The 27,055-nt window shown below is 35.1% G+C and overlaps 1 protein-coding gene across 1 annotated transcript; it reads left to right on the plus strand.

Annotated features, from left to right (window-relative positions):
- Positions 1-341: 341 nt before the first annotated feature.
- LOC134855120 (uncharacterized) lies at positions 342-15,892 on the plus strand. The gene is made up of 5 exons (XM_063871525.1): positions 342-953; positions 2,004-2,106; positions 2,188-2,204; positions 13,530-14,765; positions 15,524-15,892. The coding sequence occupies exons 2-5, from the start codon at positions 2,037-2,039 to the stop codon at positions 15,539-15,541; spliced, it is 1,341 nt and encodes a 446-aa protein (XP_063727595.1). The 5' UTR covers positions 342-953; positions 2,004-2,036; the 3' UTR covers positions 15,542-15,892.
- The last annotated feature ends 11,163 nt before the right edge of the window (positions 15,893-27,055 follow it).

The following is a 27,055-nucleotide window of genomic DNA, read 5'->3' on the forward strand; positions in this document are numbered from 1 at the left end:
CCCTGCTGTGTTACGTACTCTCAATTTCTTGTATTTTTGGCAGCGCTCTTACCAGTGATACAAGATATGGTAAGAAGAGAACACAGAAGTGATCGCTATATGGTGCTGAACACGTTTGCTTGTATTAATCAAATGGCTTCCTCTCTCCTTTCCCGCAATTGCTAAAAAATGAAGGGAAACAAGAAAAAAAAGAGGAATTGAGTGAAGAATCCCTGTTTCTGCTTTTCACTTCCTTTAATGGTAATCTGGCCTAATCCGTGGGCGCTGATTCGCTTGATTCACTTCAAGGAAAAAAAATGCAATGACGCAAGTAACAGAAAAAAAATGAAACAAATGAAAAAATTTAATGGTACAACGTATAGCAGCAGGGGCAAGAAACGCTTGTAGAATATATAAAAATAAATTCACGTTCCACATACCTGATAACAAGCGCAATCGAAATAATTCATTTTTCTTCTTAGTAGAGTTCTTATTTTTACGAAGACAAGCTATACGGATCGTGGTATTTTGTTAACATTCCGAATTCCCTCACTTTTTATTTGTCAACTAACAACAAAATAACAGGGACCGTTTCCTGTATTCAATATTAGATACCCCCTCGCGCCCAAAACGCCCACAAGATTTTATTATTCTCGAGCTCAAGAAATAGAAGGCAAAAAGAGCAATAATTATATTTATCAATTTTCAGCCTTCAGCCCGAAGGAAACTATCTAAATCCCAATTCTGCTCGTATTTGAAGATATTACCTTTTCTAATCAGTATTTCTTCTTTGTCTATTTTAAAACCCAATCCATCAAACGCGTAGTTGTCGTGTATTAGAGCGAGTCGTTGGGATTAATTGGCCCAGCACGTTCATTTTATTTTCTTTCTTAATTTCACCACTCGTTTATCTTCTTTTTAACTTTCCAAAGTTCAACTTGAACCATTTTTATTTTTTCTCCTGCTACAACAAGGTAGGCATGACCATTTGGAAAAACAACGCAATAAGATAGATATATCAGCTCTATGATCCCACACTACTTCAAACTTAAGTTAAGAATTTCGAAACTTGATTTACAAATTCAATCCATTAGTGAACAAAAAACTGTATTTTAATCCACTGATTTTAACATTTCGGTCGAAACCTTGACTTTGTGCCAAATCAATACAAAAACAATGCCAAAACATCTAAACTTCAAACTGATATAAATTAAAGTTGGTTCGATTCAAGTTTTTAACTAGGTGGACACTTAAAGTTAAAAATAGCTATATTTTTTATTAAACGAACGAAATTTTTCGTTTTGGCCATGCTTTAAATGAGCAGTTTTGCAATACAGCTCATGGTGAAAGCATAAAAACACTAGATAAAAAGCAACAAGAAACTAGCCGGAAGTTTTTGCAGCAAAAAAGGAAACTTGGACCCGCATAATAGTGATTTATTTTAGGAGGCCATAACTCAAAATCAGGGGCGGATCTAGGATTTTCTCTTTGTCGACATTTTTCGACAAAATCAGGGGGCGGATCTAGGATTTTCTCTTTGTCAACTTTGTCGACATTTTTTTTTTAGGTCGACATCGAAAATTTTGAAAAAACAGTCCAAAAAGGCGTTTTTAAGGACTTTTTGGAAAAATTAAACCAAAAAATCGCGTTTTTTTGGCGCGCGCTCCCCCCTCAAATTAGTATATATCGGCGCCCAAGGCGCCTTTAGAAAAATTTTACGGTCGGTCGGCCAAAAATGGATTTCTTAAAAAGTACCAAAGGGGGACCCTTTGGGTCGGCTGGGGGTCGAATCCCTGAAGAGTAGGTCCACCCCCCGCTCCCCCCCCCCCCTAAATCCACCACTGCTCAAAATGTTGTTAAATTTTAACAATCAACCAAATTTCTATGATTTTCTCTGAATGTACTAGTTGAATATTTAGCATCACTTTTTTGACCATTTATATAAATGAAAACTAGCTCAGAAAAAGCGCATCTCAACAGTAAAATGCTTTACCGGCTGACACTTCTGTAATTTTTGATTGCAGGAACTTCTTTAATATCACAATCTCTCAGCCAAAATGATGTCCAGTCTCAGATGTGCCAGCAGTGCTGCTCTCTTGTTCTCTCTCGCAGCTGTCTCCTTCTCATGTAAGTTACATTTTTTATTTTTGAGACAATGTTTTGATTATAAGATGTGAAGTTTTCTACAATTCAGTTGTGTTGTTTCAGATCCACGACACCCGATGGTAAGTCAAAATTTTTTAAATTTTTTTACTTTTGTATCTTGTTTTATGAAGAAGTTTGCGGTTATTTGTACAACCAAGGTTGCCAAAATATAGCAAAAATTCTATTTTGACGAGGCTTGGGGTGTAGATTTGATAGAGGCGGAGCATTGAGTAGAATGTTCCGACCACAGTAATTTATTTTTAAGAAATCAAAAACCAAAAAACTTTTTTTGAAATCGCAAAACAAGGCTATTTTATATTTCGTCTTCCTAACTTACTGTATTGTTTTAAAACAGTAACTGGATGAGGTAATAAAATGTAACAAGAAAATATAAAAACTGATTAACAATGATCAACCTGTGGTATAATTATATTGAAGAGGAGAGGTCAGCCTCTCCGAAAAGTTCGTTTAATTTATTCCTATTCACTCAACTTTATCGAAACCAAGATGCAATTTATGATCCAAGTTACGACCAATAGGGCTTCAACATGATACTACACTTGATAGTACACATTTCGAGAATGGTCTGTACAAAGCAGTTCGACACTCTCATGGTTTTGAAAAAACTACCCTCACTGAAAAATTTGAGTTTGAAATCGATTTTGATCGATTTTCAAACAGATGGTATACCATATAAAAATTTATTTGCAGCAGCCCATTTACTTCCGTATATTAACTTAGAAAAGATTGAAACGGACTTTTACAATTTAAAAAAAAACTATTTTTTGCTTACAAAAATTAAAAAAAAACTGAACGGATTTTCGCAAATCATTAAAACCCATCAAAATCTCCATAGAATTGAAAAATATTCTTATTTCAATGTTTGTACTAAAAAAATTTCCATCAGAGCAGCTACAGAGACAGATTATTTAGAATAAAGATTTTGTGGTGTTGACAGTTTGCGTATTAGTTTTACTCATAGTTTCTTCTTGGCCAAACATCAACACGAAAATTCCTGTGAAAAGCATACGTTACATTGTTTCCCCATTTTTCTCTATTGTTTGATATTCGAGAAACTCTGAATAATTTCTGTAAATAATCTGTATAAAACAATAAAAGAAAAAATTGGATAAAGTTGATTTAAACTAATTTATATCGATTTATTTGTTAGTAAAATCCGTAAGAAATTGAAAACAAAAAAATGCCGAAAACTGGATTTATTTTGATTTTGAAATTGTTTGAAACTGATTTTTCAAGCTTCATTGTGTACCCTATTAAAACAGTTATATTTCAAATGGAATAGGTTTTTTTATTTGCTGCAGTATATGTATAAATTTTACTGCAATCCATTTATTGTCACTACGGGTAGATTCAGCCAAAATTTAAAAAATTGAGTTAAAGGCTTCATTTGGCCAACCAATCGAACCTTGTGACACAGGTATTCATGGCGTTCAATCATGCTAGTATTCAACATGAGAACGTGGAAATATTGTACTCAAGAAATGCTTAAGATCATGGCAGCCTCCTCACTTAACTATAACTGAACAAAAGTGATTATAAACTAGTTGTTCACTTACGAACTAGCAAATTTATCATTGGAAATTTTATTCTGCTGCTAACAAGAAAACTTAGGCTGAAAAAACGCTCCTATTTTTAGTTTTAATGGAAAAAGTAAAAATGCAATTACAGCCAAAGTTTTTGAGATGGAAGGTTTTCCAAAATCAGTTTTTTTTAATTTTCTATAAAATTTACAAAAAATAACTCGAGACCAAAGTCACATCCTCCTCACGATCCTCTCCTTCTTCACATCCCAAAGCAGTTTGGTGGAACTTAACTCCATTCTAAATTGGAGTTTCAGCCAATCAAAGTCGAGCATTTTACGCGTAGCGCTTAGCAAATTTAGTCCAAATTTAATGCTATGGAGTGGAAGATCCTAGTTTTTGGTCTATCTGTGAGGAAAGAGTGATAGACAACATGTTAACTTGAACCGTCTATAATCACCAAGAAATGGGTAAAAGTTAAGGCTTCGAAATTGTTTCATATATTCATATCATTGGTTGAAATGAAAAAATGTAGTTTATTTGCTCATCAGTGCAACTGCTGCAAAACATTCCCAAAAAATTGTTCATTCTTTTCATCGGTTGAAAACAAACAAAACTTGTTACTATCATCTCATGACTACTGAAATTAAAATTTTTAAATTCTTAAGAACTTGAAATTGATGCCACTTTTTATTCCCGGCGATCTTTCCCCACGGAGTGAACAACCCTGCGAAACACAACAAATCCTGATTGATGTATTTTTTCTCTGGCCGGTAGAAATTTAAAACTGACCTATCAAAGCAAATTTGAATGGTTGCAGAGGGCCCGCTTTTGAATGTAATTTTACAAACATTTCATTCCTATTGCCTAACAAGAACTCATCAGGTAATTCGTCAAGTTTTTCGTTGTGGTGATACGAGAGACATAAAAATTGATGCGTAATGCAAAAAAATGTACACAAAAAAGCTGACAAAAATTGGATTTCTTTAACACTCCCCCACCTTACTGTACCTAAAACAAAATGCCACCTCTATAAAGAACTGATTCAATTGACAAATTTATGAAAAATTTCTACCTGCCGCAGAGACAAACTTGAGATTAAACTCGATTTAAGTCGTTTTTTTGCAGATATTTTACTGTACAGAAATCGATCTACCATAACCCATTTAGATCATCAAACCGAACGGAGTAAATGGATTTTTACGGCAGAAAAAAAAACAATTTGGCAATTTTTACTGCATTAAAAATGGATTTAAATCAATCAAAATCTCAACAAAACTGATTTTATTTCACGAGAGTCACTCGCGGAGAGTTTTTTCACCGCACACGATAATTCTTTAGGAATTTTTCTTGCATATTTGCAAACCTAAGGGTTCCCGCGGTAATGGGAAGTAAAGAGTAATTTTTTCTAAAGCTTTTTTTATTATCAGTGTTCTAGGCTCAATTTTGTTAAGCAAATAGCATATATCGTTACACAAAGTAAATTAGAAAAATCACATTTTTGGTGCAGAAAGTTTAGATATTTGTTATAATCATAGTTCAATTTCAGGCCAAACATCAAAAGGAAAAGTCAATTGGGAAGCAGATTTTAAAATTTTATTTCCACTATTTTTCGCTCGTTTAATATTCCAGAAAATCTGAATATAATCTCTATTTAAACTGCATGAAGTAGATATATAATAAAATTGTTTAAAATTGATTTTAATGTTACTCAAATTCATAGAAAAATGAAACAAAAAAATTGGAAAAGGAAGGACTCAAATCGATCTAGAATCAATTGTAATTGATTTTTAAGCTACGTGTTTTTATCAAAATAAATCAATTTTAAAACGACTTAGATGGAGATGTTTATGTCTCTGCTGCATGATCTGTATGAAATCGATTGCAATCCATTTCTTGTCAGTACGGGCTATCAATGAATCCCTTTTTCGATATTCTTAAATCAAAAACATGCGTTTACCTTCAACCGTGACCTAATATTGGAACTAATCCTGACTTCTCTAAAACTTGTTCCTGATTTTTTTTCTGTTCATGGATGTTTTAACATCGTTTTTTTTTTCTCCGCAATGACTTTTGAAGTTCGTATAACAATGAATTGATGCTTTTTAAGACAACACTAAACAGACCAGCTAAAAAAATCCTAAATATGAAAAAGGAGGGGCTTAGCGGAGTACCAGAAATAATGGCGGCCAGTTTTTAGTTTGAAGATTGTCCAGGTGGTCGCCTCTCTAACTGCGTCTTCATAATACAATTGGCATCCAGTTGGACTGTTGGAATATTTCCAACTGCAGGTGTTCGTGATAGTATGTCTAAATTATTCACTCCTTTATACCGTTTCAGTTTCCCTCTTTTTCTATGTATATAAATTGAGGCTACATGACAGTCAGCAGATAACTCAGTAAACAGACTGATTTTAATCAGAAAAAAAATTGAATTTCCATATTATAGCAGAATTTTTTTGGAACTGAAAATTCCATATTACCTTCCGCGCAAAACTCAACTCAACTTGAACATTACTGATATAAAATAAAAATCAATGTAACCAATTTTGAGTGAATGTTACAAAACTACACTGTGTGTCCTTTCGCAGCCAATCATATTTGAGTATAATCAAAATTGTCTGCTAACTGGCGATAATGAAATGGAAGTTGTTTGCTTGCTGGCCGCACTAAGATTGTTTTCTGATGAAATTTTTGTGACGCAGATCGAATGATGCCCTTTACAATGCTTTTATCCCTATTGAATAATTAACGCCCAATTTTTCAAATAAACAAAGCGTTTCAGTTTGTGTTTGATACTTCAATTCTTTGTGACAAAGCGATTGTTCATGAAAAAAAAATCGGACGTTTTTATTTTTCAGTATTTCACAGCATTAAATTGAAAACGGAAAAAAGACTGCTCGTATCAAGCCCTGAACGTTCCCACTACCTTTTAGGGTCTATGGAGCGGTAATAATATGAAAAAAAAAATCTTAATAAAAGAAAATGAAAAAAAAAATTAAAATTTGAGATTTTTTGTGAAAATCATTCCCCCACACGCCATATAAAGTACAAAGTGATACTCCTAAAAACAAATCAATTATGGCAAATAAGCTACCTTCAACCAATTTGAAACGCTTTCTAAGACGGATTAAATCTCCGCTTACGCGTTAAAAGCGCGAAATATATCGCGCTTTAATTGTCAAAATTGGCCAAAATGGCAATCGTTTAACCCCAATAACTTCACTAAAAAAATCACAGGTGAAATATAAGCTCACTTTTTGTCCCGACTTTCGATATGAAAGTATTGGATTATTTGTGATCGGGTGGGTTTTTTTTGTTCAGACAAATTTCGACTTTTTAACTAGCCACTTTTGACGGAATTTTTTATATCATTCAAAAAATATTGTTGTCCTGAGCTTAAATTTGAAAAAATATTTCACCTGTGATCATTTTTCGTAAAGTTATGGGGGTTTAAATATTTGCCATTTCGGCCAATTTGGGACAATTAACGCGCGATATATTTCGCGCTATTAACGCAAAAGCGGAGATTTAATCCGTCTTAGAAAGCGTTCCAAATTGGTTGAAAGAAGCTTAGTTGACATAAATGATGTGTTACAAGAACCGAAATATATCTTTTTGTACTTTATATGGCGTGTGGGGGGATGATTTTCATTTAAAAATTTCAAAACAAAAAGGCAGTCGGAACATTCAAGGCTTCGCCCTGATACGAGCAGTCTTGTTTCAAATTTAGGCTCAGCACAACAATACCTTTTGAATGATATTTAAAAATCCGTCAAAAATGGCTAGTTGAAGATTTGAAATTATTTTGAAGAAAAAAACACCCCGAGATCATTCCGTTACTTTTGTTATAAAAGTCAGATCAATAAGCTCATTTTTTTTGATAGAATTTTGATTTTCCTGTTGTTCATCTAAACAACTTCGGGACGAAAAATTTTTTCTCGAAACTTAAGATTTGGTATACCGTAAAAATAACATTTAAATCTGAGTCACCGTTGTTTAATTTTTCCGCAACCTTTATTTGGAGTCCGGAAAAAAGACACATCAAAGAAAAAACTCAAAAATTAGGACTATACAGAGTGTTTAAGCTTGTAGCATATAATCGTTTTGACAGTTTTCGCGATTGAGTCTGCGACGTAACTTCTCATTTTAGCCTGCAAGTTTTTCTGGCGATGCAGCTTGCGACGTAATATACAATTTGGTCGCTGTCAAAAGTTACCCGGATCAAATTAAACTCCCTACCGCAGATAGACCAAACTATGATCCCTCACGCCAGCGCTGATTTTGGAATAATTTTTTTATGCGCCACATGCATTTACAATGCTTGTTTTCGATCGACTAAAAACCCTATTTAACAACCTACCCCGAAGGGTTTTTACCACACGATGTTTCCACATGATGTTTCTGCCACATGATGTTTCTAGATTCTAACTTATAAATACACATCAAAAAAAATTACATGGACAAGTTTAAATTTTTTTTTCAAAGTTTACTGCTTTCAACCTAAGTTGAATATAAGAACGTGAAAAACAAAGTTTGCACCTTTAGTTTTTGATATTTCAAAAGTTGATAAGTTGCTGAAAACTTTTTATTCAAGTTTGACAAATCTGTCTCAGACATATGAAAACTTGAAGTAGTTAAGCGTTGCTCGCGTTACAGATTTAGCCAAACTAAAGCCATATAATCGTCGACGGACAAAAGACAATCAAAGCAAAAATTTTGCACTAATTTTCTTGCTTTTTTATTAATTTGCGTGAACAAACTGAGAAAAATGAACTATACATGTTTCTGATAAAGTGTAAAAAATGACAATTTTTTTCCGGCCATACCAAGCTAAACTATTTTAGCAACAAACCATGGTTTGGGTACATTTTAGCAAATTTCCTCGAATACGCGTAGAAAATTTCACCTTTGAATTGTTTCGATTTGCATCAAACGCTTAAGTAGCTATAGTGCTTTCATCTTGACACTTTTTTCGTGGCAACGAGAAAAATGAGCTGACTTGTTTTCTAAGTGGGCGTACATTTTAATCTTAATCAGTAGGTTTCCCATTTTTTGATGCACTTTCTAAAGATTGTTTTTTGAAAACAATCGTAAAAAGGTTTTTCTGATTGAATTGCTTTAAATTAAATGTTGTCAGATACCCGCCATTTCAGTTTGGTAATTCGTTGAATTTTTCTGTTAAAAGCGTTCAATTTTATAAAAAGGTAGGAGCAGTTATTTTGCAGTCCATTAAGTAATAGCCAACCTGCGGCTTTATCAGGAATCAAAACAAAAAAATTATAGTCACACTCGAAAAAATTATACTTAAAACCTAAAAATATAGTTTTCTTCAAAAGCAAACCTAGCTTTCATCGGTTGATGCTTCTTGGTTTAAATTTTGAACAGAAAAACCAATTTTGTAACTTTAAAAAAGGTATTCAGCTAGTCATGGTAAAATTGCAAAAGCGGGAAATCTTCTTTTACTTCTCATGTAATCCACTCTAATTTGTTTTGATTACAAAAATTTGAGCAGTAGTAGTAACAGAAACTTAACAATTTTTTTAAAACTTTTACAACCTTATAAAAATGAAGATTATCTGCCATTTGAACTAATTACCTTTCAATTACATAAATTTGTTCTAAAAAGTAAACTTTACGTTATAGAAAACAAACGTTTTTCGGGGTTTTGATTTAAGGTTCAAGTTTGAAAACAAATTGACAGCTTTCCAATGAACCTCGCTGATTGAGTGAAAAAATTTTAAATTTGAAATGAAGAATGTTTATTGGCGGCGTTGGTTCATTTTTTTGATTGAATCATCAACCGGTTCCACCTGAAATTTTCATCTTAAGCATCATTACTAGGGGAGCAGTGGTGAAGTGGTTACGTCTCCGCATCTCAATCGAAAGGTCGGATGTTCACGGCCCGCCATGATCCGTGCTCGTTGCTTGAGGGTGAGGCAACATTAACCAGCCCAGAAAAATAACCAAAAAAAATAGCATGTAGTTGTTAAGCAGGGGCACAACAGCGGTTCGCCGTGATGAGTTGTAGAGCTGTACAGCTCGTATGTTGGTCCTATCCCTCGTGGATAAAAGATCTTTAAAAAAAAGAACTGCACTTTCAAGATTGTGCTTTCTGCGTGTATTTTTTAGTCTGAAATCTGCAGACAATCTTTTGAACCTGGTAAAAATCAAAACAACGAAATTGACGTACCAAATTGTTCGCTAACAAGTACCCACAAACATATATGTTCGATTTCCCAAGTATACATTTTGTCGGGACAATCAAAAATCAAAAATATCAAACATAGTTGATGAAAAAAAAAACAAATGTTGCTGGTTCTACACTAATTTTTCTTCCAGTCTTGTGAAATCGCAAAAATATATATATTTATATGTATAAAGAAACGGTTGGGCCGCGTAAACAGTTAATTATTGACCTTGGGCCATCTCAAATGTTTCATGGTTGAAACTTTTTTGGTTCCAACTTTTGAAAAGTATAGGAAAATTTGTTGGGTGTATTAGTTCTCAGTGAAATTTTTTCAAGAAAACTTTCGACTTTTATTGATTAACTTTGATTTTTATACTTGAAAATATTGATACCCTGAGCTCAAAATGAAGACATCTATATATTTTAAGTGAGATCTTCTATCGTTAAAACATAAAAGTGAGTTAATCCTTCTCCTTTATCTTTCCAAATTGAACTGAGGGCAGCCAAATGATACAATACTTAAGAAAAGAAGCTAAACATACGTATTTAGGAAAATGCTAAAATTGAGGAAATGTTTCAATTTATTTTTTTTGGAAGAAAAACATCATGCTTTTCTTGCAAAACTTATTAAAGACACTTTTCTTGGAGTCGAAAAGTTGAGAAAAAAAAACAAACCAAAAGGCAGAACCCCCTCTAAATCTGCAATTAATTATATGCCCCCTCTGCCCACTTAATAAATCTATTTATAATCTGTCAATAACTGAAGCGATGATTATAAAGTTAATTTTCAGATGATTTCACATATAACTACATCAATTCTCTTTAATAATGACCTTGTTTTTTCCCCACAAAATGGGCTTCGCCAGCAATTTTTTTCTTCATTTAGCTTAAAATCAACCTCAAAATCCTTGCAGCTGAGTGGGGGTACCGTTTATAAACTTCTTTGAGTTGTGATCTGCATTTCCTAACAAATTTTGAAGTAGAGGCAATAAAAATAAATTTAAAAATTTTGTTACTCTGACAAATTTTGAAGCAGCCTTAGAAATCAAACATTTTTTGAAAAATATAATTAAATGTATATTTTACTAGTACCTACTTATTAAGAAATTATTTTTTTGAACTGCTGTTCTTTTAGATCGGTGAAGTAATTCTTCTGATGTCTGCATTTAATTATAGCTTATCACCGTCAAATAACCCTCTTTTAAGAAAACCGCTTTACAACTCTAAAACTTTAATCACTAATTGCTCGTTTTCTATTTTTGAATCATTTAACAAAACAAGGTAAGTCAATGGTTCAAAAATAGAAAACGATAGATAATGCAAAACCGTCATTGTTAAAAATTATTGGATGAAAACACTTTTTTGGGTAAGTGTCGAATTAATGATGTTATTTTAAGATCTATAGAGAGCACTTTTGTGACCTCTCCCGTGTAATTAATGTGTCTTTCTATAAGCCCTCTTTTATTAATGCGATGACGTAGACGTTGTCTGATTGCAAAGGTTCTTTGGGTCCTCTCAAAGATAGGTGAGGGCTGTTCTCCCAGCAGAAGGCCCGAGTGTCAGAAAACTTTCAACCAATCAGCGACAGTCATTCAAGATGCTCGAATGTGACTGTTTTAAAGCTTTCTGCTGTTATTTTTTTCTAAGTTTGTTGAATTCTAATTGACTAATACTAATATAACTTTCGACCATCCGCACCTTCTGTCAGGAGGGAGTCGCCCGTATGGTTGGAGGGCTCTTAATATCCTTAAAGTAAAAGGTTATTCCCATTTTAAGTATTTTTTATACTCCTCGTTCAATTTATTTTTAACATCAGCTGATCCGATTTTGGTTGACGTTTTGTTTGACGTCAATAGAAGAGATTTGAGAGAAAGGCCTCAAATTACGGAGTTGATCGAGATAAGCCAAAAATAAACTGACTGCTTACCAGACATGATATCTAAATCGAATATTGTTATCAGTATCCGGAGCTTTTTTCTATTTTAAGCTTGAAAATGAAGATAAATGATTGATTTTGTTGTTATGAAAGTTATCAAGAGAATAAGGAAAATTTATTTTTTCTTAACTTTAAAAAATACCCGTCTTTTTTCCGCCATAGCCCACTCCCCACTCCCCCCCCCCCTCACCTCCTTCTCGACTATTAACAAAAATATTGAAGAGCCACCAAGCAGTGTTTTTTTGGTTATTATTTGCTTGGAGCTGATATAATTAAGGAGAAGTTTATTTCTATCTAAATTCACTGAAATGGCATCTTTTGAATTTTTGGTGACGTAAAATTAAAATGCAGATGTTTTTCACGGCTTCAATTTTTTTTGAATGACTCGATTAGCGGATCTTTTGAGCCTCAATTTTTAATCAGCTCTTCCCTTTCATTTGAAGTTTCCATGGAATAATTTTCGAACGAGTGAGAGGCTTACGTCAGAAAACATGATTGATGGTCTTATCTTCCGCCATTGATGGACTAATTTATGGCCATACATTCTCCTCCCATCTGAAGCCGTTCAATTATATCAGACTTTTTGATTTTAAAACGCTTTCAAAATTCCGTGAAACGCACTGCAAATTATTTGAATTCTAGGCACGTCTTTGGAATTCATTTGCTACCAGGCCACACGCGCTTGGAGTGATTATTGGCTTCTGGGAAAATGGAATTTTGATTTTGGATCTTAGTTCTAAGTCGGAAAACGTTGTAACCCGATCACAATCAAGCAGCTCCGTGTCCAACTCTGAAAACTTTAATTCAGTTCAAGTAATTGGGAGAGAAATGTTTACCTGGTCTGTTTGGGTCCCTGAGTGCTATATAATGAAACTTATCAATGTTGGGTACTGCCTAAAATCTTAGCTAAAACGTTTACCGACCTTTACCAATGAAATTGGTGTTTTTCTCACTTTTTGGTATTTGGCTTTTTGAATTGATACTTTTTTTATTTGACTGCATCAATCGAATCATCTGGACTCCATTGTTCAAATGAACTGCTCCAGGATTTCGCAATTAGCCGTTAGGCCTCTAACTTTGACATACAAATTGACCTTGATCAAAGGATTTCATTTTCTTCTGATTTCACATCTGCCTCGGAAAATCAATAAAAATATCTCATCCATTTCTTTAAACCACTCCGAAAAAATGAAGTTTTTTTGACCAAGCCTGAAAGTTTGTAAAAGGCGCCTTTTTCGGCCTGCAATACAGAAAATTTTGGCAATAATGGTCTGTATAAATTGGAAACTGTGTTTTTTTCTACTTGCCTTTCTCAAGGAAATCTTCGGTTCGAGCCAACCCTTGACATAATTTTGGCCCTGTTCTGGGATATTTGCAGGAAAGATTGTATCACGCGGTTAATTGGACTGAATTTTAACATGCTGGCCCAAAGCGTTATTACTTGATCATATATATTGAAGACTTGTTATATATTGAAGAAATCGAACAATTTGAAAACTAAAAAAGAGCATTGATTCAACAATTAGCTACTGTTTTCGAATATTTGCATAAGTTAGATTGAGGGAGACCTCATTTGCATCAGGCGAAAGTTTTAGTATATAAATGATTTGATGCGCGCAAATGTTCCGCGCACAGCAAACACTTTCATCCAAACTCAAATAAAAAAATGCGAACTGATTTTGTACCAAAAGTTCAAAATGATGCTGAAATATATCGAACCAGGTATATTATGTTTTTAGGACTTCAAGAGGAATTCGGAACCATGGGAGGCTCCTGAGAGCGACATCTCACTCGGAGCCGAGCAGAACTTTGAAGAACCTGAGATGAGCGACCCAGTTGACATGCAAGAGTCTTTTGAACTGGCGAAACTCCGACAGTACCCTGAACTATACGACGAGTACGTGCAAGAGCTACGCGAGATGGAAATTCTGGACCAATTTGTGTACAAATTGCACAGTTTGGGCTACAATGATAATGAGATCTTGCAAATTTTGGACGAGTTGGAATCGGAAGCCGCTTTTGATGTCGACGCGTACCCTCAGGAGTCATATCCCGGCAAAGAATCTTATGGACCCGATGACGAAAAAACCGATTCAGAAGACGAATACGACAACGAAGTCAAGAGATCCGAAGATGCCAACGATGATGAAGAATACGAGGAACAAGAAGACGACGAAGATGACCTTGAAAAAGAGTTCGAGTCCCTTCGAGAAAATTTGGATCATGAGTCTGGGAAACAAGAGGCAGATATGGACGACGAGGAAAAAATGCTTGAGGAGGAAATGAGTCACGAGGAGGAAGAAACCGCGGCAATGGAGGCGGAATTGAGAGAGATTGAATACATTGCGGATGAGTTGGAGGCCAGGGGTGCCACAAAGGAACAGATTGAAGATTTTTTCAAAGAAGAACTGGGAATTGACGTCGAATTTGAAGAGGACGAGGATGAAGATGAAAATGATGACGAAGACGACAAGGAAGTTAAAAAGGACGAGAAAGATGATGAAGATGACGAAGAAGACGATGAAGCGGAAGATGATCAAGAGGGTGACGAAAACGAAGACGAAAAAGAAAACGAAGACGACCAAGAAGACGAAGACGAAGAAGATGAAGACCAAGAAGATGAGGACGAAGAAGACGAAGATGATTTTGGGCCTATGCGACGAGAAGAATACATCAAACACAAACTGGCTGCAGCTCCTGTTAATTACATGTCCAAGTTCGCTGGAGACCACAGACTGGACAACAAAGACGAAGACGAAGACGAGGAAGAAGACCAAGAATCTGAGCCTGAGATGCGTCAGAGAGCCTACCCCTTCCGAAAGAGATCCCTGGAAGAAGTGAAGGAGAAGAAGCAAGACCTGGATGAGGACAAGGAGGGTATTGCAGGGGAGCACTACTGGGTGAAGGACAATGAGGGGGAAGCGGATGAGAAGGAAAGCAGACTGCAAAAAATGTTCAACCAGTTGGGATATCTGGTAAGTGTTAAGATTTATGTGTCAACTGAAAAAGTCAACTAGATGGTTTTCGACGACTTTTTTTGTGTTTTTTTTTCTGGTAAATAACTACATTTTGATTCTCGCTCCGCGACGCCTGAAAATAGGCTAGATGCTAGTTGTTAGCCTTATAGCGCACTCTCCGGTAGTTTTTTTGCATAAAATTTTGTCATTAAAAATTTTTGGTTCATGTAATGACCTCACTTGGAAACAATTTTGAGTTTTGCAAAATTTTAACTCAATTGAGATAACTTCGGGTGGCTTGTATTATCTGCTCATTTTGGCTGGCTTATACTTCGACTGTTTATTTTAAATCTTTCGCATAATCTGCGCATTGACGCATTTTTGACGCTTTCAAAGTTCAGAATCTTGCAATAATTTTGTCATCAACCTTATACTTATTTTCAGGTAATGAGTTGGTTTAACGTTGAAAGTATAACATTGAGAGATATACTGTTTAAATGCTTGATGGTATCTGAAACAAGATAACTACTAAATTTGTATCAATCAAGCCCTCAAGATTGAAAACTCAAATTCCTCACTTAGAAAAAAAAACTACAAAACCTTTACCCATTAAAAATTAAGGTTTAAATTAAAGGGTAAATAAATATAAACTATTAACTCTCCTTATGAAGTAACTTGTTCCTTTTGTGCATTTTTTGTTTTTTTTTCCCTAAAAACTTCCAAAAACAAATAGAAAAAGAGAACGAACTTAGTCTGAAATTCTTAATTTGTTTCAGGAGTTCCAGCCTCACTAAACGATTGTCGCAACAAACTCAGAGGAAACAGCAGAAGCATAAAGTTTAAAAAGCAGAGAAAATGAGAGAAGAAACTCAGGTCACAAACAGTGAAACATTGATGCCATCGTGTGTGTACAACCACTGAAGTGTCCAAAATTATTTACCAAAATTAATTATATTATCCATAACCTCTGGTAACATATGAGTTGAACTATTTGTGCCATTTTTGACACTTAGAGTGAACTTGTATTCATTGAGTGATAAATTTTGAAACTGCTGGCAAAAAACATATTGTAGTAAAGTAATATTTGAGAGAATTTATTTATTATAAATATGGAGCATTCTGAATTTGATTTTTTGATAAAATCACTGTCGGAAGCAAAGAATACGCTAGGGTTAGTTGCAGTAGCCGATTTGTCGATATGCTGAAAAAGTCGGGAAAGTTCAGCTTATTAGATCCCGGTTTTCGACAAGAACTATACAGTTTGTGGGTTCTTTTGAGTACACTTTCCAAATACAACTTAAATCAAGGACTGCAAGTTGCTGTGCAAGTCGCACTGAAAGTTCTGACAAAAAAAAACATTTCAGGAAATTAATTCAAACATATAAAACGTTCTAATACTTCCGTAAAAGCGGTACAGGGTCAAAGTTACTATAATTTTCAGGAGCGATTGCAAAGATTATGGCACGTCAAATTTCTACTTTGCAAATAAGTTGGTCTTAGTTTTTCGATGTTTTAATGCAATTTTTTCATTTCAATTTACTCATTTTGAGGCATGTTTTTAAATTATTGTTTAATTCCTCTAACTCACAACTGGTGACTCCTTTTTATTTGTGTCAAGCATTGGATCTACTCCTGCACCCTGTCACTAACGTCTTTTTCCGTGAAAACATCCAGTTGTGTGCAGGTTTCCAACACTTCGCCTTACGTGCTGACTGGAGTTCACTGGGCCTCTTCGTTAAATTCCAAAGCTTTTTCGACACCCCACAGCAACGCTTCAAATAGTACAGGTCTAAATTCCTTATCATTGTGAGGCTAGCACTACCATACAAAATATTCCCTCAACACAGTTCTCAGCATATCATTGCCTTTTGCAAATAGCCACGTAAAAACCATTTCGGTAAAAATTACCACCCATAACTTTAGAATGAGGTATATAATGGGTTTGGCAGACCAAGTTCGCGATTGCCCGACTTAGATAGTTCAAAAAATACATCGCAAAGTATAAAGAAAAAACTTTGAAACATAAAAAACCGAAACAAGTTTTTTTTCAAAATTGATTTTTAAATTTTTTGTGTTTTTAGCAAAAAGCAACTGATTATGAGTGGTAATCAGGGGCAGATTTGGGGGGGGGGGGACGTTCCTTCCCTTCTCAGGGATTCGACCCCCTCACCAACCAAAGTGTCCCCCTTGGTATTATTTTATGACATCCATATTAGGACGAGCAACACTAAAAATTTTCTTAAGGCTCCTTGGGCGCCAAAATATACTAATTTTGAAGAGGATTGCACGTCGAAAAAACGCAATTTTTTGGTCAAAATTTTCCAAAAAGCGCCCAAAAACGGCTTTCTATTACCTGTTTTTTTTTTCAATAATTTGTCTAATCAATTTGGTCAACCTATCAAATGCAACAAAATTCAGCAAACGTCATTAGACTGCAATAAAATTAAGATGAAATCTTTTGGTTTGAAAAAAGTTTTCAAGCAAAAAAAGCAAAACAATGTACGAAAACAAGGTGAAAAAACTGCAAACAACCGAGGTAATCAAAAACAAAAAGCAACTATCATTGCAAACAGCAGAGGCAATTAGCAATGCAAACACAAATGGTAAACAGCAGAAGTAAATGGAAACACAAAAAATAACTAACACAAAAAGAAGCTACTAAAAGCAAAAAAAAAAACTACAACTCTACAATGTCGCAAATAAACCAACAAAACATAAGCAGACAAAAAATAAGTGAACAAATTTTCCCGTTGAAAAAACGGGTCCTCTCAGATTTAAAATCACAACTTTTGCCATCCCTGGCCTACTCGTAACCTACAGACCAAGTTTACCGTAGACGCAAAGAAAATTAAATTAATTGCGTACTGAACTGAACCAAAACTTACCATTTCTAATTTGGAGCTTTCTGTGAACAAAGTTATTTGCGCTTGTTGATAGCAAAAGTAATAATCTTATTATTTTCATCAGTAGCGGATTTAGGGTGGACAAGGCGGCGAATACCTCCTCCTCTCAAGGATTCGATTCGATTCCCCAGACGACTCAAAGGTCCCCCTTTGGAACTGTTTTGAAACATCCATTTTTGACTGACCGACCTAAACATTTTCAAATGCGCCTTTTACACTAATGTATATGGATTTATCGAAAGACAGAGGCCTTATCTAAAACTAGTATGTTTTTATAATTTTCTCGTGCAGAAAAATCTGCAAAAAATAAAATCAGCTACCAGCGTAATTTAGAAATATTTGAAGAAGATAAAGGAAAAATTAAGACACGATATCTAGATTCAACTGTTTTTGATTTTATCAATTTCAAATTTTTCAATGTTGGCACAATCAACTTGAACATTCTTCTGCAGTTAAATGTTTATTTTTGAGGGAACTGCTGAACTTTGGTGTTTCATTTTTGCTCTTTTGTCAGAGTTTTATGTACTTTTTGTTGCTCTGAAAGTTGCAGGGAAGAAGGTTTGTATATGAACATCGACTTAAAACTTTGGCTTTAAAAATAATGGAAAATTACGACTCCTCTGAAAAGGCAGGATTGTTTTGAATTGTTCATTTGACAGTTTCCAGTGAAATTGTGAACACTCGGTTTCACGCCAAATCAACGCCAACGTCAGAATCTTTAGGTCAGAACTTCTTCGAAGTATTTAGACGTTGTCTGATAAATGTGGTAAATGTAATTGCAGAAACCGACAGGAAGTATAAAAAAATAGCATAAAAAATATAATTATTTTGAAAAATTGAGAACAAAATTAGCTTGAAAATATGAATTTTAGGCTATTTAGAGACTCAAATCTGCCTGCAAAATATTTGTTTCACATGTAGAAATTTTCTCAGTAAGATCATTTGCTTTTTTAACAAAATTTTGTCTCTCCTCCGAGTTTTTCCCATTTTTACTAGACTTAGATGGGAAGATCAAAATGAAATTTTACTGCATAGAAGGTTTTAATTTCTTAGAAAATCTATCAGATTTCTTTCATTCTGAAAAAAAGTTAGTTTCAAGTAAAAGCAAAAAGAGTTTTGAAAGTTTGCTCTTTTGACACTTTATGAGTTTTATTTGGCTCGGAAAAATTCGATGGTAAGCCACTGCTGAACGAAACTGGGGTGGCTTGAAGTTCCTCAAAAAAAAGAAAATTGAAAGCGGGGGAGAACTTAAACTCACAGAAAACTTATGCCTTGTACAGATTTGAACACAACTGTTATTATTAGTACTAACTATCCCAAATTTTTTCAGAGTTGCAAGTTCAGATATTTTCAGCATCAAAACTAGATGTTACACTTTTATATATTTCGGGGTTTGCTTCTCTAGGCTCAATCACACACTCCAACTTAACGGCACCGCCAAGTAGTCCCTTTGGCAATGAATTCAGCGCGGCGACCGAGATTCACTACTATCCACAATCCCGAAAGCGTTAATTTGGTGGTAACTATTTTGTAGGGTTATTTGTTAATTGTCCCCTTTGATACTGCTCCTCCACTACCACCACTCCCTTTGTGGCTGTGTCGTCCACTACCACCGGGCGCAAGAAAATTTGGTTGTAATTAAATTCAGATAAATATTGGCCAAGTACAGGAGGCTCTAGCCGGCCAGAACATAATCTAAAAATCTTGTCAAAAAGAAAGGGTCCGCGATTAATCAACACAATTGCCTAATTGAAATTGAAATCCCACCTGACTTAATTAGCAGTTCTCTCTTCTCTAGAGAAAACTTATTAACAAATTACACACAGTAATCCCACACAACCACTCAGTGTGACCTGTTAAATGTAATAGTGTCACTAAGGATAACTTTTCCTTTGAGGTATTTTTACTGATCTCTTCAACTTTACGATTCCTGATTCTCTAACTCGGAGAACCAAGCCGACTCGAGTTTTGCTATCTGTTCTCTAACTAAGGAGAATCAACCGTTCGCTCTCACAGCACAATCGTTCTCTTACTAATGAAAACCAACCATTTGCTCTCAGAGCACAATTGTTTTGCCTAAATGTAGGCTTTTCGTTTTTCTCTATAATGTTTATCTATTTGAGTTTTAGTTATAGTTAGAGTTGGCCTACCCACAAGTCCTGACATTTACTTTGGTGCCCATTTCGCAAGATCCCAACTGAATCCTTCCGCTGAAGACACTAGTCTTAAATTCCAAGTTCATATTAGGTATCTCTTATTAAGTGGTGCAAATACCAAGTCCAACTTCACCTCTCAACCGAGTTATGTTTTATTAACCAATCTCCCAAGGTTTGTTGAAAAAATTATCCCACCAACGTTCTGACCACCTGAGAGTAGAGAAAGATCCTTTCTACGGGTCTCTACTTCATTTCAAGCATCTAAAATTCCGATCAACACTCTATTCAAATCTCAACCTTCTAGCCATCAGGTAACGTAACTCGTTAATTAAGGGCCAAATTGGTCTAAAAAGCCACCTCTGCGAAGCTCCGTAAATATCCCGTCGTTTTTTTTAGCTAGAAAAGCTACTTCCTGTGCTATGCTCATATTACCGCCAATTTTCTCTGGGTCTACTTCTCTTTAGTCAGATTGAACTTCTAATAATAGCACGTTCGCTAAGCTAAGTTGAATTCAATGTTTGCCAAGTCTATTTTATTTAGTTTCACTACTTCGATGATTTAATGTATCAGTTATATCTCTTCCAGCTTCTGCTTCATTTACCAATAGGTGTTCCCACCCAATTATTAGTAAGGTGATCAATTTTAATTCCCAAGGGTTGGGGTTGGAGAATACGCCGTTTTTCGGTGTTAATCTCAGGGTTTTGTACGCAATTTTAGTCCTAATCGTCAAAGGTCATTTAGTGGTCACTCCTGGGTCACCCAGGGTCAATCTTCTACATTCGGATTTAAAACCCCATAGGGGTTCTACCTATCATGTTTGATCCATGTCCCGTTAAAACTTCCCAATTTATTCCATTTAGGATGTCCATTATCACTTTTTGCGGGAAAAGCTATTAAAACCGGAAGGAGAGGCCGGAGGGGGTTTTACTCACTGGAGTTTTTTGGGGGATGAGTTTAGTGTCGAATGCCACCGTAAAATCTATGAGCCCCGCCCATTATTCTGCTTAAGTTGCCCATTTCCGGTCTAAGGGGTGTTGTTCCCAACTGCTATTAACTTCGGGTTCAACGCCAAATTTGGTTAATTTTAAAAAAGTGATGTATCTTGACACTACCTTTGATATCTCAAAGTTATGGCTCCCTGCGTCCAATGGGGGCCGAAAAAGAACTTCCAGAGTTCGACAATGGAGGACTGTTTGCTTAGGGAATTTGTCAGAGTCGTAAATACGGAAGTTCTCTTCCCCTGGTCTTCTAAGGTTGCATATGTTCTTATTAGAACCATAGGAACACTTAGCTTTAAAAAATCCAAATTCGCCCACTGTTATAGTGGGGAACGTGTAACATTTTCATACATAAAGTTAGTTAATACATGAGCAACAGGTGGATTTTTCCATATCTCGCGAAGTTGAGATCTCCTAGTGAGCCGACTTCTTAAATGTGTCCAATGAGCTATGAAAAGAATCCCAAGTGAATATTGCGGGTAGTCCTTTGATAAAGAAACGTTCGGGTCTCAAAATTGTGATATCCCTAATCCTTATACATGGGGGTTTGGTGCAGTTTTGGAGATCTCAAGGAAATTGACATCTTCTAGCGATCCGTTTTATTGCATGTCCTTAGTTTTGTTGTTTCACGTATAAGAAGACCTGAGTTGCGGCTTTCCGAAAGGTATCGATATTGACTTTGAACCCTGAATATGTTCAAATTTTGATGGTTGCGATTCGTTCACCGTAGGCTAATAATCACTCAACTGGGCCACTAAATTATCATAGCGTACAGTTATAAACCTCTATCAGTCCATGGTAATGCTATCTAGACGAATCTGCAAGTTAGTCGAACTTACTGTAGAATCACAAATTCTACGCATGGGGGATGTAAGATTTTTGTCGATGAGGTTGCAGATGTCGGCTTTCTTTTAAACAGCTCCCCCTCCCTAAATATTGCGAAACTTTTTAATTTAGGAATCATTGAGAAATGAAGAAAAATGTGTTTAGAGCAGTTAATTTTTTTACCTGCGCATTTTGATGTTCTTTAGACTTTGACATTGTTAAAAATTGTTTTTTTTTTGTTGGGAATGTAGAAAACAGCTCAAAGGAAAATAGAATCGGTTTTGTTTATATGAGCCATTTATTTTCTTGGCTCTCCAAAATAATTTCAGACCTTATTTTGTTCAAGCTTTCTGCGACGCAGGCAACCACTTTTTTTTAAAAAAAGGTCCAAAATTGGTTTTTTGGGCCTTATTTTGAAAATATCTACAAAAATTGAGTTTTTTTGGCGCGCGTAATTTTCTTAATTTCCAAAATATCACACATTTATTTTTTTTTTTGTAAAAAGTTGCTGTCAAACCTTATAACGTAGATTATTAATCTCTAATATATCAAGATTCACGGAACTTTCTCTCATTAATAGTTTTTTTTGTAAAAAGGTCGCTGTCAAACCTTTTTACAAACCAACTTTAGACGCAGCTTAGCAATGAAATTTGGAGGGTTTTCATGACGCTTTATTTAAATTTTTGGCGGTTATAAACATTTTACCGCAATTTTTTTGAATAAAAAGAGTCAACGCAAAATTTGAATCATTTTAAAATCATTGTTTTTTGAGCCATTTCAAATAAAGTTAAAATTCAGAATGAAAATGGTCATCATAGTTTTTGTTTTAACGTTGACGAGTTTAATATCTGTCACTTGTCTACCGGTGGACCAACATTCCAGGGGCTATGCGGTTCCTGATATACCATTTGAACTCACCGACAACCAGATGTTTGCAAGGAACTACCTCAGAAGCGAGAGGATGTTGCCAGGCGACGCGCAGAAATTCAGCAAAAAAACATCAAATCATATGCTGGGAAAATGAATTAAAGATATATGATGCTGTAAAATAAAACCCCAAAGGTGCTAACTTGTGTATTAAGGAACTAGTTGTTAAATTTGTTCAGCCGGTTTTGACATACATTTGACGACATTTTTGCACCTAGCGTGTAATATAAATTATTTTACGAATTAAAAACTAAAATATATATTTTTTCAATAGTATGAAGCAAAATGATTAAGAGCAGAGAAACTGATCGACCAGTTTCATATGCAGAAATCAGAGTATTCAAATAAAATCACATTCAAACAAAATTTTCGGGTCGAATAATTGAAGGCTCATAAAAAGAATGAACCAAAAAGGCAAATGTTTATAATTTGTTTTTATAAACATTAATAACTCATTTGTTTTTCATGAGCAAAATGACCAAACTGATTGTAAAATCTGCTACTACATTGATCAATTCTTAAGGTATTCTCGAAGAAACTTGAATTGCTTGAACTAAAAAGTGAAGATTTCATATGGAAGCAAGTAGCGTGAGCAGAAAATTTTTTTTGGTGGGGAAGATGATTTAAAAAACTAATAATAATTTAAGCGTACAACGGATTTAATTCACGGATAGCTGCACAGAAAGTCCTTTAAATGTCACCTGAAATTTTAGACGACGCGTTTTGAACTCAGTAGGCAATAAAAAGCTCAGAGTTGAGAAATTAAAAAAAAACAGTATCAAAATCATTTCAGATGCATTTCCAGATGGACATGTATCCTCTCTGCCACCGCCACTGCATTTACTACAAAAAACTGATACCAGTTACTAAAGGCGCGTCATAATAGAGAATTAAAGTGCTTATACAATTTAGGCCCCAGAGTAGTATCCCTAATGCATCTTTGACTAAAAATTGTAGACTTGCAGGAATCCAATTTAATTTTTTGTTCTTTTTTTTCAGTAGAAATAAGAGTTACACAGGAAAAATACTAATTTAGCTGGCTCTCGAGGTGTCTTCGACAAGCTCACTGCCTTTTGACGTCCTCCCAAGTCTACTAACAGTAAAATACTTATGCGAATTTATTATCATATGTATTAATATGCGCCTTAAAACTGGGAAAAATCATATTGGAGAATTTCAAATTTTATTTGAGAAAGTTGTCCTAAAAGATCATCCTTAGCCCGTAAACCAAGTGTTTTCAGCCTTTCATCAGTGTATCATTAGTTGTAAATCAAATAATAAACCAACCAAACTTTGTTTTCGATAGGACTTGTCAACAACAATGTTGTAAAATTTCGTTGCGTTCATAAAAAATGTCTCCTTGGTCAAGTGGTGATCTCTTTACAAAAGCATAATGATTAGTCAATCAATCACAATCTTCTCTGAATACGGTTCTCAGCACTTCTTTTCGCTATACCAGTGACGTGATCTATAACTGACAGGCTGCGTAAAGACTGCTTTCATTAAAATTTTTGGATCCCTCGGCTGTTAATCACCCACAGAGGGCTAAATGGTCACATTTGTTTAATTTTGACCAGCAAAAACGAAGGAGAAGAAAAAACTAAATTGCACTGTTCACTCTAGTGACATCCGATTTTAAGGATCAGCTCTAATAAATAGAGAAATATTGAACCACCCCAAAAGAAAAATCTAAAAAAATGAGCCTCCCCGCGCCCCACCAAAAAAGACACAACAAGAAATCAAAAAATATGCAGAATTGAATTTAGAGGGCTCTTTTCCAGTCCCCCCCCCACATTTCGAACTCAATTTTGAAAAGTTTATTTAACGTTGTCATAATGCAATGAAATTTGGCGTGGTGAACAAATCGACAATTCTGAACAGATTTGTTCTTCATACTTAACAGCGTAACATCACGCATTTATCCGTAATAACACGTAAAACAAACATAAAACTCGGTAATTTGAAAGGAGGGGGGAAACTGGAAAAGAGCCATTTGGAGTAACAGCAATTCAACAGAACCGGCTTTGCTTTTTAATTGATAAACTAATTAGTAACAGGAAGAAAGTGTCTCAATAACATAATGGTGATCAAGTTCTAACATAAAATCTTTTTTAAAATAAACTATTTTTCAAACTTACAGAAAAGCATAGTTTTTACCCAGTTCAGTTCTGAAAATACAATATTCGTAAAAAGCGTAGGGGTCTATTCTGGAACTGCCTATTTTATTTTTTGGACGACCTATCTGTCTATACTACCGAATCTATAGCTCACAGATTATCAGCATAACCAGAACCAAAGATTAACAACATTTAAGCTAAATGTGCAGAACTGAAGGGCTGAGTATTCAGCAAAAAATTGTATCTAATGAATCAAAATACCAAGAAACGTCGTTGACTAAATGCCCAACTAACTATCAAAGATTTATCAAAAACTTTGTGCTGATATTAGGTAGAAAATATCACTCAAAAACATCATAGAAAAACATCCATTGAAAATTGCCACAGAAACTGCAATTGATTTATCGAAAGTCTTGCGCTAATTAAAGTCTTCTTCAGAGTAGAGCAAAAAAATTTAAAAAAAAAACAAACGGGTTTCGAACCTAGTTTTTAGATAAACATGTATCCTCTCTGCCACTGTCACTTCATTTACAACGAAAAAAAAATAAAGACTGCTGAAGGCGCATCAACGTAAAAAAAGGATTATACAACATGAACCCTAGATTGATACCGCGATTTCATCGTTCTCTAAAAATTGTAGACTTGCGGGAATCCATTAAAAATTTTCATTAATTTGTTCACAGTAACCTACTTTTTCAGGGACATTAAAGAGAAAAACATGAAAAACCGGAATCTCTCGAAACTAGTTGGCAATTGTTCGATCATAACCAAATCTTATCATAAATATTTTATCAATCAAAGCTAATTTCTGTAAACCACTGTGACTAATTTAAGGTGTAGTACTAAATAGAAAAAAAATTGAAATATTCAAAATCGAAATTATTTACTTCCAACTTTGCACTTGCACGGCACTCGCAGTGATACCCGTGTCCTACTACAGTGGCCACAGAAAAAACAACATGAGTCACGAAGAATAAGTGAGTTTCAAAAAAATTAAAAACTTGATTTGATCAAAACTTGTCGACCGTGTCGGAAAATCATTAAAATATCAAACAAAAAAGTAAACACTTTAAAATCAATGTTCATTGAAAAACCAGTAAAAGTAGACTGTTTCGATCTACTTTTTTTCAGTTATTCTTATGAAACAAGACGTAATTGAACAAGTTTCAGCGGCAAATTGAAGAAAAAAGGAGCTGGAAAACGTAAAATCGTTCAGACAAACTGATAATTTTCCGAAATAACAGCGGATAAACTGTACTTGGAGAGATTTAGAAGAACGTTATATTTAGCTGAAATCAGCGGGTAAGACCTAGAAAAAATCCAACTACAGGGATAACGGAAACAATAAGTAAGTAGGATGAGAGTTAAGAATGGCAACGGCAAGTTTGGACCGGAGGCATTCACCGATTCTAACAATTTGAAAAGCTACTAACCACCTTTTGAGCTATTAGCCTAACTAAAAACTTGGAAAGGCACCTTAGGTGGACCCGAAACTGATGAACGGCCACATTTCTTCGTGTGAATATTGCAGTAAACTGCAATCGATTTGTACCGTACTTTTCCAATTGCTTCTAGAATTAGCTATGATGAGAACGTTGTAGCTTTTCCAAGGCCTCAGAGTGAAAAACCAATGGTCTTCCGAGGACGGCTAGTGCTTCAAGTGCAGCAGGTTGGTGACAATTTAACAGATTTTTATGAGATTTGCAGCAATTGCCGCTGAAGGTGTATTCTGATGAGTCCCAGGACGTACGGAATCAATTAGTGCTTCGAGGTTTTCTAGATGAGATTCACAACAGTCAAAATACACTTGAGCTACGTAGAGAAATGGGGACAAGTAAATCAACAACCCAAATGCTTGAGAGCGGGCGCTTCACCTGGAAGCTGCCATTAGAATAGAGGAACTACAACAACAACTCAGCAAATAGGAGCCATACGGAGCGATCAAACAGAAGTCCTAATAGATTCGGTGAAAAGGCTTCTTTAACAGATAATGATCGGTAATGAAAACAATACCCGGAGCAGTGACGATCGAAGAGACAGCATTCAATGGTGAGGAACGCGACACAAAGGGAACCGATAGAGGAAACGAGGTTGAGGAGATCGACCAAGAAATCCCACCCCTGGTCCAAACACGCTCGAAAGATATGACAATTTCAGAAGAGAAAGCAACTATGAAAAATGTGGACTGTGCTGGCAAAATTGTCATTGGGCAAATAACTGCCGTAGTTGTAAAACTTGTGGTAGATCTACCCACATTAGGCGAAACTGTCGTTTGAATAAAAGGAGAGAACAAACCAACCTAATCAGGGTGCGATCTACTAACAAAACCAAATGATTCAATGTGGAGTTACAATTAATCAAGCATTAAGGCATAAAAGTTTT

The sequence above is a fragment of the Symsagittifera roscoffensis genome, chromosome 10, assembly GCF_963678635.1.
Source record: "Symsagittifera roscoffensis chromosome 10, txSymRosc1.1, whole genome shotgun sequence".
NCBI classification, from domain to species: Eukaryota; Metazoa; Xenacoelomorpha; order Acoela; family Convolutidae; genus Symsagittifera; species Symsagittifera roscoffensis.